The 11,540-nt window shown below is 37.1% G+C and overlaps 1 protein-coding gene across 1 annotated transcript; it reads right to left on the reverse strand.

Annotated features, from left to right (window-relative positions):
- Positions 1–618: 618 nt before the first annotated feature.
- On the reverse strand, positions 619–10,109 carry LOC100175350 (abnormal spindle-like microcephaly-associated protein homolog). The gene is made up of 15 exons (XM_018816560.2): positions 9,906–10,109; positions 8,713–8,904; positions 8,076–8,231; positions 7,588–7,685; positions 7,247–7,299; positions 6,519–6,821; positions 6,332–6,385; positions 5,299–5,420; positions 5,119–5,179; positions 4,484–4,651; positions 3,769–3,963; positions 3,171–3,377; positions 2,408–2,618; positions 1,692–1,805; positions 619–835 (listed from the first exon to the last, which is right to left on the reverse strand). Exons 1-15 carry the CDS (start codon positions 10,017–10,019, stop codon positions 634–636), a joined length of 2,250 nt encoding a protein of 749 aa, XP_018672105.2. The 5' UTR covers positions 10,020–10,109; the 3' UTR covers positions 619–633.
- Between the last annotated feature and the right edge of the window lie 1,431 nt (positions 10,110–11,540).

Consider the following 11,540-nt stretch of genomic DNA (forward strand, 5'->3'; position numbering starts at 1 on the left):
TGGCTGTTTAAGTGTCTGGTGGCGATGCAAATTGGTAGTTTTTAGGGTTGGTAACGCGACATAAGATTAATTTCTGTTTAAATCCACGTCAAATAGATTGTATTGGATCGTTTTTATAGGTTTTAACAGAGTCTGGGCCTTTTTAGAAAAAAGCGCTTCGGATCGCAAAATTTCGGTAACCGCTTACTGTTGAAACCCAAGGATATCGGGTTTCAACATTGCTACAGCTCAGCTCTAATGGGTTGTGGCACATTGGGTGTTGGGGTAAATCTGGTCTAAATCCCAGGCCCCATGGCGTGCCTTACTGTAGGACCTCACCCATATAGAATAGAATGTGCATATACAATGTTGGGGTAATGGGCCAACTCTGGTCTAAATCCCAGGTCCCATGGTGTGCCTCACTGTAGGACCTCACACATATAGAATAGAATGTGCATATACAATGTTGGGATAATGGGACAAATCTGGTCTGAATCCCAGGTCCCATGGCGTGCCTCATTGTAGGACCTCACCCATATAGAATAGAATGTGCATATACAATGTTTGGGTAATGGGCCAACTCTAGTCTAAATCCCAGGTCTAATAACATGCACTGTAGGACCTTGAAGCTGCCATATTAAACATAAACTACAACTAAATAATGGCAACACTATGTACATACCTCATGTCCACTGCCAAGTTATTGACACCGTATTGAAATTCATCGAGAAAGGATTGGACATGGTTGACCGTGTACCCGATGTAAGATAGATGTTTTATAATATCTCCTTCTCCCTTGAGGAAATCACGTGATATGATATGAAGTAGTTCACGTGATGATGTGATCACAGCTTTCCTGGTGGCAAATTGTTTAAATTAGATTTTTGCAATTTCTTTATGAAAAGTTTTTTATTAACGAAAAACTTGGGACAAGCTTGATATTAATTAGATAAGCTGGAAATTACACTGAATGTCATCGGCTCATCGCTGTTTGAAAGTTGGAGCTCCGAGCTCCGTGATTGTGACGTAGGAACCTACTAGTCACGTGACTGATTCATTCGTAAAAGCGGAACCTGCGTTTTTTTATTCTCTCGTTTTCGCTAAAAACACTGCCTCGTGCCTTTCTGAATGAGAGCGGCCACGCTTCAACAATCTTGTGACGTGTTTGTCACGTGGGTAGTACACTTCTCAATTTTTTCGCCACGCAACTTTCAAATCAGTTTTATGAATTTCACGGTGTTTGAGCTGGAATATCTTTGGTTATACAGAACCGATTAAAACAAGTAAGGTGTCGTTGGAATTAGAAAAACACACTCTATCTATTAAAGCGATCTACATTTGAGTGTGTTTAGACCCTTTAACGTCTTGATCTATGTAAGAGACATCAACTAACCAAGTGGTTCGTTCCCAAACAGGGGGACTCCCCACCATGGGATTATTAAACTTAGTAAGTTGGCCCTGAACCTTTAAAGACATTAAATAAAATATTTTTGAAATTAACATGTTACCATACTACCAAAACTTTGCTTCTTATTACTTGCTTAGATTAAAATATTAATGTAACAGAGTTGATGGAAAAAAAAATTGTAGAGCAAAGAGATTGTATTTAAACATTGATTATACTGGTCCACAACATGAAAGGTTTGGAACCCCATGTACTGAAAAGTTGTCGCATTCCCCCACCCTACTATACAAGTAGCCAATGTACCAACCTGTTAAACAAGCATGGATCATGTTGGATAAGCCGAGCTGACTTTGCACGATCAAGTATATAGATCAACGTGAACATTTTCTTCAACGTGTGTTTTGACATTTCATCTCGGAACCTATTTCATGTTTCGTTATTTTATTGTAGAATAATCTGTTTCATGATATATGTGACTGGTTAATTATGTTTATATTATCTTTTGCAATTAGGTTGCAAAATACAAATTACTATTTGATTATTTTTTCAACAAACAAACTTTCAAAACCTTTGTAATTATGAAGAATTGCCATTAAGATTCAACTAAAACATAATGTATATACTGTTGCACAAAACATAATTAATATACAAGTCAAATGAAATCTCTATTATTGAGTGTATATAAACTGCCTCAGTGGGGTCTAGATGGTAGCACCCTGGGTGTTGGGGTAATAGACCTACATCCCAGGTCTCAGGCGTGCCTCACTGAAGACCTCACCCTTATAGAATAGAATCTCTATTATTGAGTGTCTATAAACTGCCTCAGTGGTGTCTAGATGGTAGCACCCTGGGTGTTGGGGTAATAAACCTACATCCCAGGTCCCATGCCATGTCTCACTGAAGACCTCACCCTTAGAGAATGGAATGTTCATATACAAAGTTGGGGAATGGGCCTAGACAGTAGCAGCCTGCCAAGTGAATAAGGACCCGGAATATAAACAAACAAAGCAACTTTGCACCTACCCATCTTTATATAAATGTGGCACAGTAGGGTGAGCGTACTTGTGCGCTATCTCATCGTTCCCCAACAATCGATGTGAGATGAAGTGTTGAAGTTGTTTAGTTTGATCACTTGAATATATCGGTAACATTTCGCCGAATGTTGCTTCGAGTCCGATGCGCAGCCATAACGGGTTGTATTGAAGCAATAACTTTAACAACTTCTGTTTGCTGCCTGTGGGGGCGGTGTTAAAGTATTGTGGTTAATCATGTCTCAGTGGAGCAGCCAGGGGGGGTTAAAGATGAATAAAGTTGAAAATTAATTAAATATTCAAAGTCCCCCATTATTTTGGGTGCTTCACTTACAGTAAATATGACAATTGGTTTAAGGAATGCATCTTTAAAAAGTTTGAGCTCCAATAATTCAAAAACCTGTTGCATAAAACTTCGACCCCCCCAATCTTAAAATTTTTTGGCAAAAATATTAGATGTACAGGAACAAGTAAACCCTTTAAATGTTTGCAGATAATTAAAACTAATTTTAAACTTACAACAACATATATTAAACATGTCTTAAAAAATTACCTCTTATTTATTTAAAATATTTTTGGCCAAAAAAATTAGATGTAAAAAAATATAGTTTTAGCTTATATATATATATTTTTATTTTTAATCAGGTGTTCAAGAATAAATAAAATGAAACAAAATCTAATATTTTGGCAAAAACATTAGATATACAGGAACAGGTAAACGTTTAAAATCAAACATAAATTTCCCGCGAACCCACCAACGTCCTTCCTCATATGCCGGTCCTCTCGCACACTGATCCTCATCGTATCAACTTCTTCTTCCAATCGAAGGATCACTGATGTCACGTCATCGCACGAGAATAATCGGCAAATATTTAAACGAAGTTGGTTAAGTTTCATCGTCACTCGATACGTTCGTAGCGAAGCAACCTCCTTTGTCATAGCAGGGGTGGAAGCCGGTTTCTCTGGAATTGAAAACAATTCTTTTTTTAATTTAATATTTTTATCAATTATAAGAATTTCTAACTTTTTAAATTTTTAATATTTATTTATTCTGGGCTTTTTATATTTAAAAAAAATTGATTCTTTTCTTTTTAAATTTTGGCTTTTTTAAAACTTCTAAGGTTTTTATAATTTTTTAAAAATTTTAGAATTTTCAAATTTATTTAAAAAAGTTTTAAAATACTTTGCATTTCTTTTTTTTTACCTGGATTAAAGAATTAATATTTTTTTGGCAACTTGTTATGACAACTTAAGTTTTGGGATTTAGAGATAATGGACCAACTCTGGACTAAATGAAGCACCTTGGGTATTGTGTAATACCTCACCCATATAGAATAAAATCAACAAACTCACCTGAATCGACAGATTTAAATTCATCCGGTGTAAGAACATAGTTAAGCCAACACACGAGGGCGTGTTCTTGTTTATCTTTCCAACGAGGGTCGTAGAATCGATTCTGTGTGGCGTAAACCATCGGGTGGCGGTATGGAGGTACATCATGGTTGGTGGGGTGGGGGGTGGTGAGGGTGAGTGTGGATAACGGGACACCTGGGTTGGGTTGATGTTTAGATGGGTATTGTTGGTTAAATACCGATATCAGTGCAGCAGTCACAAAAAGAAAATAAAGAAAAGCACAAAAAAATTTAAATTTTAGTAGTCTTTTTTGAAATTTATTTTTTCAAAGGGGGGGGCTTGTGTCTATCGAAACCCACTGGCTACGCAACCAACCACTAGTACGACTTATAAATTGTACAACCAGCAGTCTATTGCTTGTATACATCAATACACTATGTGTACACACGGAGTGAATTTATCTTTCAACCAAGATAATGTTTCTGATTATTTGTGCAATGGTAAGATTGAGAACAAAGAAACACTCTGTTAGAAAATGTTCACGTGCCCGCTCACGTTCTTAGTCCTCACGATAGTTAAAAAGCATTATTTTTAAGCTGGAGTTTGCGTGTCCAGTCTAGACGAAGTAACTTATAACAATGCAACAAACAATCTTATCTGTTTCCAAAAAAACGGAGAAAAGAAATTTGTCTCATGCATTCCCGTTTAAAAATACCTTTAATTGGTTTCTTTTTCTTAGGTGGCAAAACCGACACTGAACGTCTTGTGTTAGGTGGTTTCCTCACTGGGAGATCCCCTACTTGAAGACTACGGCGTGGTTTATTCAACGAAGGTTTGGTTGAAAAAGATTTTCGTGCGGCCAAAATTTTGGGAGATTTTGTCCCTGTAATGTTGTTTATGATGTCATAATCAAACATGGGTGAGGTTCGTGCTAGAGGAACCGGAACATGGAACAGATTTGTATGGGTAATTACCCAAACATACAGACCACATACCATGTACAAGTATGATTTAACTTGTCACAGGTTCTCAGTCATTCAAGTCATAAACCATAAAGGCAGATTTATGAATAGTTTAGATTTAAAATCAAAAGGAATGAAAAATATCTTAAATAAATGCCTTTTTCCAGCTACTATACTAAAAGGTAATGTGGCCAACAGTTTGGATAATAAAACACATCAGAAATTAACCAAGAGCTTGACTAAGCAGGGAAGCTCAACAAAGCTGATGTCTTACTTTAGTGAAGCTTTGTGACAATTTTTAGCTTCAACCTTCCATCAATTAAATTATTATTAAGGTGAAAATAATTACACCATTGTTAAGACAGTGACCATTATGACATCACAATACCTCTCTTGGAAGCAATCCTCTTTGGGGTGATGATGATTCTCCGTTTCTCTTGTTTTGGGCTCTGGGAACATAAATGTTGATTACCTACTGAGTTTGGAATATACTGTGGGGTATTTTACAAAGAAACATCTACGCTGACCTGCGCTAAACAACGCTGGTGTTCATTTTTCTACCCATTACCTTATTAGGTTTGTAGGAAACCGAGGATTTCCGCTTGAGTGGTTTTCTCGTTGGTTTTTCTTTCAACGGACTTTTTGCCAACGTTTGTTTCGGAGAAGATTCTTTGTTCATCACAAAAGTTGCTGAAATAAAAGAACGAATAATTGTAACTTATTTATCCTCACATGGCCCAAAAATGACAGTTGTATAACTCGAGTGTTCTGTTTCATACACCTCGTGCCCGCTTACAAGTTACCACGTATGTAACTTATTTATCCTCGCATGGCGAGGAAACAACAGTCGCTATAACACGGTTGTTCTGTTTTATACACCTCGTGCCCGCTTACAAGTTACCATGTATGTAACTTATTTATCCTCGCATGGCGGGAAACAACAGTCGCTAGAAGATTCTTTGTTCATACACAAAGTTGCCTGAAATAAAAGAAACGAAATAATTGTAACTTATTTATCCTCACATGGCCCAAAAATGACAGTTGTATAACTCGAGTGTTCTGTTTCATACACCTCGTGCCCGCTTACAAGTTACCACGTATGTAACTTATTTATCCTCGCATGGCGAGGAAACAACAGTCGCTATAACACGGTTGTTCTGTTTTATACACCTCGTGCCCGCTTACAAGTTACCATGTATGTAACTTATTTATCCTCGCATGGCGGGAAACAACAGTCGCTATAACACGGGTGTTCTGTTTTATACACCTCGTGCCCGCTTACAAGTTACCATGTATGTAACTTATTTATCCTCGCATGGCGAGGAAACGACAGTCGTTATAACACGGGTGTTTTGTTTTATACACCTCGTGCCCGCTTACAAGTTACCACGTACGTAACTTATTTATCCTCGCATGGCAGAGCAACAACAGTCGTTATAGCACAGATGTTCTGTTTTATACACCTCGTGCCGCACTGCCGCTTAGGAGTTACACGGGTGTTCTGTTTAGTTAATTCAATTTAAATTTGAGTGTTATGAAAGACATTAAATTATGGTGACATGTATGCCACACTTTCACTCATCAACAAACCCACAACCCACCTGTGCTGCAGTCACTTATATTCATCACCTCTTGTTTTACTTCAATGTTTTCCTCTGGATAAAAACACCATTATTTGACATTAAGAATAAGGTTCGTGAATATTGAAAGCAAGAGTTTAATCCAAATCCAAGAAAACTTTATAATAAAAACTAAACTTTTTAAAAGTTCATAAAAAAGATTTCGTACCGTTCGCTAAAACTTTTGCGCGAAATTCTTCAAGCAGGCTCATGTCTGCCGCCGAGTGGATGATCTCTGGTTCCACCGTGTGAGTGATCTCTGGTTCCATCGTGTGGGTGATCTCTGGTTCCACCGCGTGGGTGATCTCTGGTTCCACCGCGTGGGTGATCTCTGGTTCCACCGCGTGGGTGATCTCTGGTTCCACCGTGTGGGTGATCTCTGGTTCCCTCAAGTGTTGGGGTTGAGGTAATATATATGTCGATCGTCCGCTGTGAGGTTGATCCTCAAATAACCAACTCAATCTTTTATCTCCTGGAGGTTTAAAAATAATCAAAGCTGGGGTGACATTGTTAAAGTACAGTTACACTCATAGTTGTCAAACATAGGGAACCTCATTGATTAATGTGGTGAATGCAATATACTTTGGCTCTGCTTGTTTGTATAGACACCTAACAGCAGGGTAAAATCTGGGGTGACATTGTTAAAATACAGTTACACTCATAGTTGTCAAACATAGGGAACCTCATTGATTAATGTGGTGAATGCAATATACTTTGGTTCTGCTTGTTTGTATAAACACCTAACAGCAGGGTAAAATCTGGGGTGACATTGTTAAAAATATTAAAAAGAATTTAACAACCAGACAGCAAATTAGGAAAAAAGCCTATAAATTTATTTTATTTCAGTTTTATAATAATATTAATATTATTATTTATTATTTTAAAAGTTAAACTTACTGGGTTGGAACTCAATACTGTCATCTAGTGGTTGCGGAAGATTCTCTTTATCTCTAAAATAATCGAAAGAAAATATATTTTATCAATGAATAAGTTCTTTATTCTTAAAACGACAGTCGTTATAAAACGGGTGTTCTGCTTCATGCACCTCGTGCCTGCTTACAAGTCACCACATATGTTACTTTGTGGGTGATTGTTTTTCTGTATGGTTGATAATTTGGACAACCCATTAGTAACCACTGGGTTGGAGCAATTGCCGTGAAGTGTCTTGCCCAAGGTCACATAAGCCCGGCAGCATCAAGCCTTGAACAACGCATAGTTAACAATAACACGACACTCACATTTCATCATCTTGTACATTCTTGTCCACAGGTGGCGCAACAACAATGGGTGTTGAGGGTTTCAACGATTTCCATCTCGAAAACTTCCGTCTTCGAACCTGCGGTGAAATACAATGGTTTGCAACATAAAGGCCAACATTTGGTTGGGCAGCAAATGGTGGTTCATTCATAATAGAGGATAAGGGGTGGTTCATTTAAAAGCAGGGAGTAAAACTGGTTTATTACCAAATTTGTTTTATGCTATTGAAAGCCACTCCTTAAAACCAGCTGTCAGAATTTTATTTGGATAAGCGACTGATAATGCGGATTAGGTGAACTATATCTCTTATGTTATGCATTTGGTTGTCTGTTACTAATTTGTGGCACCAGATATTACTATAACTTGTTATTAACAAGATATATATGTTTGTTATGGTATAATGATCATCATGACATAAACTAATGTATGAGGTGCAGCACTACAGGCAAGCCATGCACAGTCATCTTACCTTCTTAGCTTCTGTAGCTTTCCCCAGCAAAACAACGACGAGCCGAAATATCCCGTCACAATTGACTTGCAGCAAACCCCTACAACCCCCCTCCTCACTAGGTTGCCATGACAACAATAACTTGTAAGATGACAACCCCTCGACGACAATCCTTTCCTGGGAAATCAAAGTTTGGAAAAATATTTTTAGTGTTGTATCTTTTAGTACTTTTCCTAAAGGTGTAATCTTTATTTATATATTTTAGCATAAAGTAACAAGGCTTGAAAAACGTTGTAAAAAAATAGTATTTTGTTGGGTAGCTATATACAAAGTATACGTAAGTTAACTAACGCAGGAGAAACATTAAACTGACACCTCATTAAGTTTTCAATTTTTAATTAAATCAGTTAAGTATTAATTAAATTAAGAAAAATATTAAATGTAGCTTTCAAGGGAGTGTATTTTATAATGCAAACCGTGTGCGTACTTTTGAAAACTTAAAATATAAACCTTTCAGTCACATAGGACCCATACCGACAAACCCATACAGAACCACTGACAAACCCATACAAAATAGAAATAGATATATTATGTTATCATTGATGATTTTTCAGTGAGAAATTAACTTTATATTAAACCTCTAACACCACCAACAAACCTTTGAAATACCAAAGTTCTTCTTATACGGAAACTTCTCAATTTTCAGCTGGATTGGAAAATCTTCCGGGTTTTGAACGAGAAGTTCCTTGTGTGCTGTTGTTCCGAGTTGAACGTTTCCGAAATCCACGATTGGTTTCTTTGCAAAGTGGGTGAGAACGAGAGTGGGAAGTTCAACTTCGGGGGAACTGGGCTGTTGGGTGATGGGTTAAATGTTTTAGTAATTAATAATATATTAGCGGGTCATCTGGTATATTAAAAACCTAGTGTATTTCCAACGTTTCGTCTGCCATGCGGCGAGACTTCATCAAGGAATGAAACGCAACCGTGTCCGTAACAAGCAATAACAATCAAGCGAAAAGCAGAAAAAGGGAGGGGGGGTGGGAAAAAAGGCGATACAAGACGTGTCCTTGAACAAGACACTTAACGGCAAATTCTGATAATGTCTCGCTGCTTGGGTGAATTGTAAGGGATCTTCTGGCAATTGTTTGTTTTGTAATTCTTAATGTAGGCGTATATGTCCTTGGATAAGACACCTAAAAAACGATGTTTCATCCGCCATACATTGAGACATCATCATGGTTTGCTATTTAAGTGAAACCACTATCAAGTCTAACTAAATGGCAGACAAAACGTTGACCTTTAATTTATAGTGCCTTTATCCAGTCTGCAGAGTATGGCAGTTCCTGACGAGATCTCGCGTATGCAAGACGGTTATTTTGCGCGCGCGCGTGCTATCATTAAAAATCTGCGTGCAAAGCATGTACATTTTCAAACCACGTTAGGAAATCTTACTTAATTTAATACGAATTTTTTTCATTGTTTAATTAATTGGCGTGCTTGGGACAAATTGTGGCGTGCATCACCAAAAGTCTGTAAAAAAATTGCGCGTGCACCTGCCATACTTTGCAGTCTGGGCCTTTATAACCAAAGCCAAAAAGTTATTGCCCAATCACTCAGGATTTGTTCATATAAAAAATAAAATAAAAAATGCAAGATTAAGTATGAAGTGACGAACAAGTGTTGAATCCCTGATCCACCCCGGGTTAGCTTTATAACTTATTTAAAAATAAACAAAGCAAACCAAAAGTAAGATCACGGCATTAGGAGGTTCTCTTGATTAAATAGAAGTAAGACCAAATTTCACGGATAATTTAAGAGTTTAACCTACATAGAAACAATATATAATCTCACCGCATTAGGAGGGGTATACGGTATATTATCCGCCCATTGCTTTCTTCTCTGTTTAGGGAAACCACCTTCAATTTGATTATTGCAAACGGAAGTTTTATCATTGGCCGACCACATTATAGTGGTTGTCGGTGTAATGATTATTTACTGCATTATTCAACAACGAGCAAAACTAATCCTTAAAATAAAAGAAGATCAAATATGAGTAATACTGCCGCTGGTGACCAGTGAAAATTTTGGTCTTAAAATGTTCCTTACGTCTCCCTGATACCCGCTGGAATATAAACTCAAACTTAAAACAAAAAAATATATTGTCTTAAGTAAAGTTAGAGGAAAATAAAACATTAATAAAAAAATGATGATAAATTTTGTATATACATTATCATACAGGGCTTGACATTAACGCTTGTCCCGTACAACCAAAGCTGGTGAAGAATCTTCCCCCCACCTTATTTGCTAACCACTAACCCCTAGGTTAGGGGGTTAGTGGTTATAGGGCAATAGGGGTTAGTAGTTAGGGGTTATAGGGGTTAGTAGCAAATAAGGTGGGGGAGGAATTCCATGTCCATGGGACAAGTAAATTTGGTTGGGCACTTTATAACATAAAAAAAAAATAAATAAAACATTTTAAAAAAATTCACCGATTTATTTTAAAGTTTACGACATTTAATATTCTTAATGTAATAATAACGAGAAACAGGCAATACCCATGTGCTGGTGAAAAACCCTTACACGTTTGTTTGTTTTAAATTGTTTACGACTAAATAACTACTAACCCCTAAATAAACTAACAGTCTCTAGGCTCTAACACTTTCCATCAGTCTAATATGTACAAAAGAATTCTCCACTAAACTTGCACTCATATCTAATTTACGTTTTAGAACGCATTTGTTGTTTTAAACTTCACTTTGAACGCAATCTATTTAGAAATTTCAATCGAAAACAAAAAACAAATTCAAAGCAAAAAAAATTCAATTTTTGCGCTTCTTGAAAATCAACCAAGCGTTTCAAGTTTGAATAGCAACAAGAGAGCAAATCAAATATTTATTTCTTTTTCCCCGCAAATAAAAGTACAAATTATAATGACAACTTAACAAAGTTTTAACTAAGTTTATAAGACGCCGAAGATGTTCGTTGTCGTAAATATTTTTTGCGAGACATTTCACCGAAATAATGAAGCATGTCACAAAAAGGCTAAACGTATATCTAAACTGAATGAATGAATGAATGAATGAATGAATGAATGTAACTTACTTTATCCTCGCGTGGCTGGAAAACGAAAGTCGTTATAACACGGGTTTAACACCTCGTGCCAGCTTACGAGTTACCATGTATGTTACTTTGTGGGTGATATTTTTTTTGGATTTTTGTTATGTATGGCTGATAATTTGGAAAACCCATTAGTAACCACTACTGCCGTGAAGTGTCTTGCCCAAGGACACATACGCCCACAATGGTAGCAGCGACGAGCCTTGAACCCATTAACTCTTGGTTACAGGCAGGCGCGCTAACCACTACGCCACGGCGCCAGGCTAACTCAACAAGTTTATGTGTGGTAGTTACATACGTGGTAACTCGTAAGCGGGTATGAGGTGTATGAAACAGAACACCCGTGTTATAACGACTGTCGTTGTCCCA

The sequence above is a fragment of the Ciona intestinalis genome, unplaced genomic scaffold (genome assembly GCF_000224145.3).
Source record: "Ciona intestinalis unplaced genomic scaffold, KH HT000304.1, whole genome shotgun sequence".
In the NCBI taxonomy this organism is placed as follows: Eukaryota; Metazoa; Chordata; class Ascidiacea; order Phlebobranchia; family Cionidae; genus Ciona; species Ciona intestinalis.

Coding starts and splice junctions, on each gene's coding strand:
- LOC100175350 (XM_018816560.2), bottom strand. CDS start 10,019: ATGTGGTCGGCCAATGATAAAACTTCCGTTTGCAATAATCAAATTGAA. Junction 4,652..5,118: donor GAGGATTGCTTCCAAGAGAG/GTATTGTGATGT, acceptor ACAACATTACAG/GGACAAAATCTCCCAAAATT. Junction 3,964..4,483: donor GAAAAAGAAACCAATTAAAG/GTATTTTTAAAC, acceptor AACCCAACCCAG/GTGTCCCGTTATCCACACTC.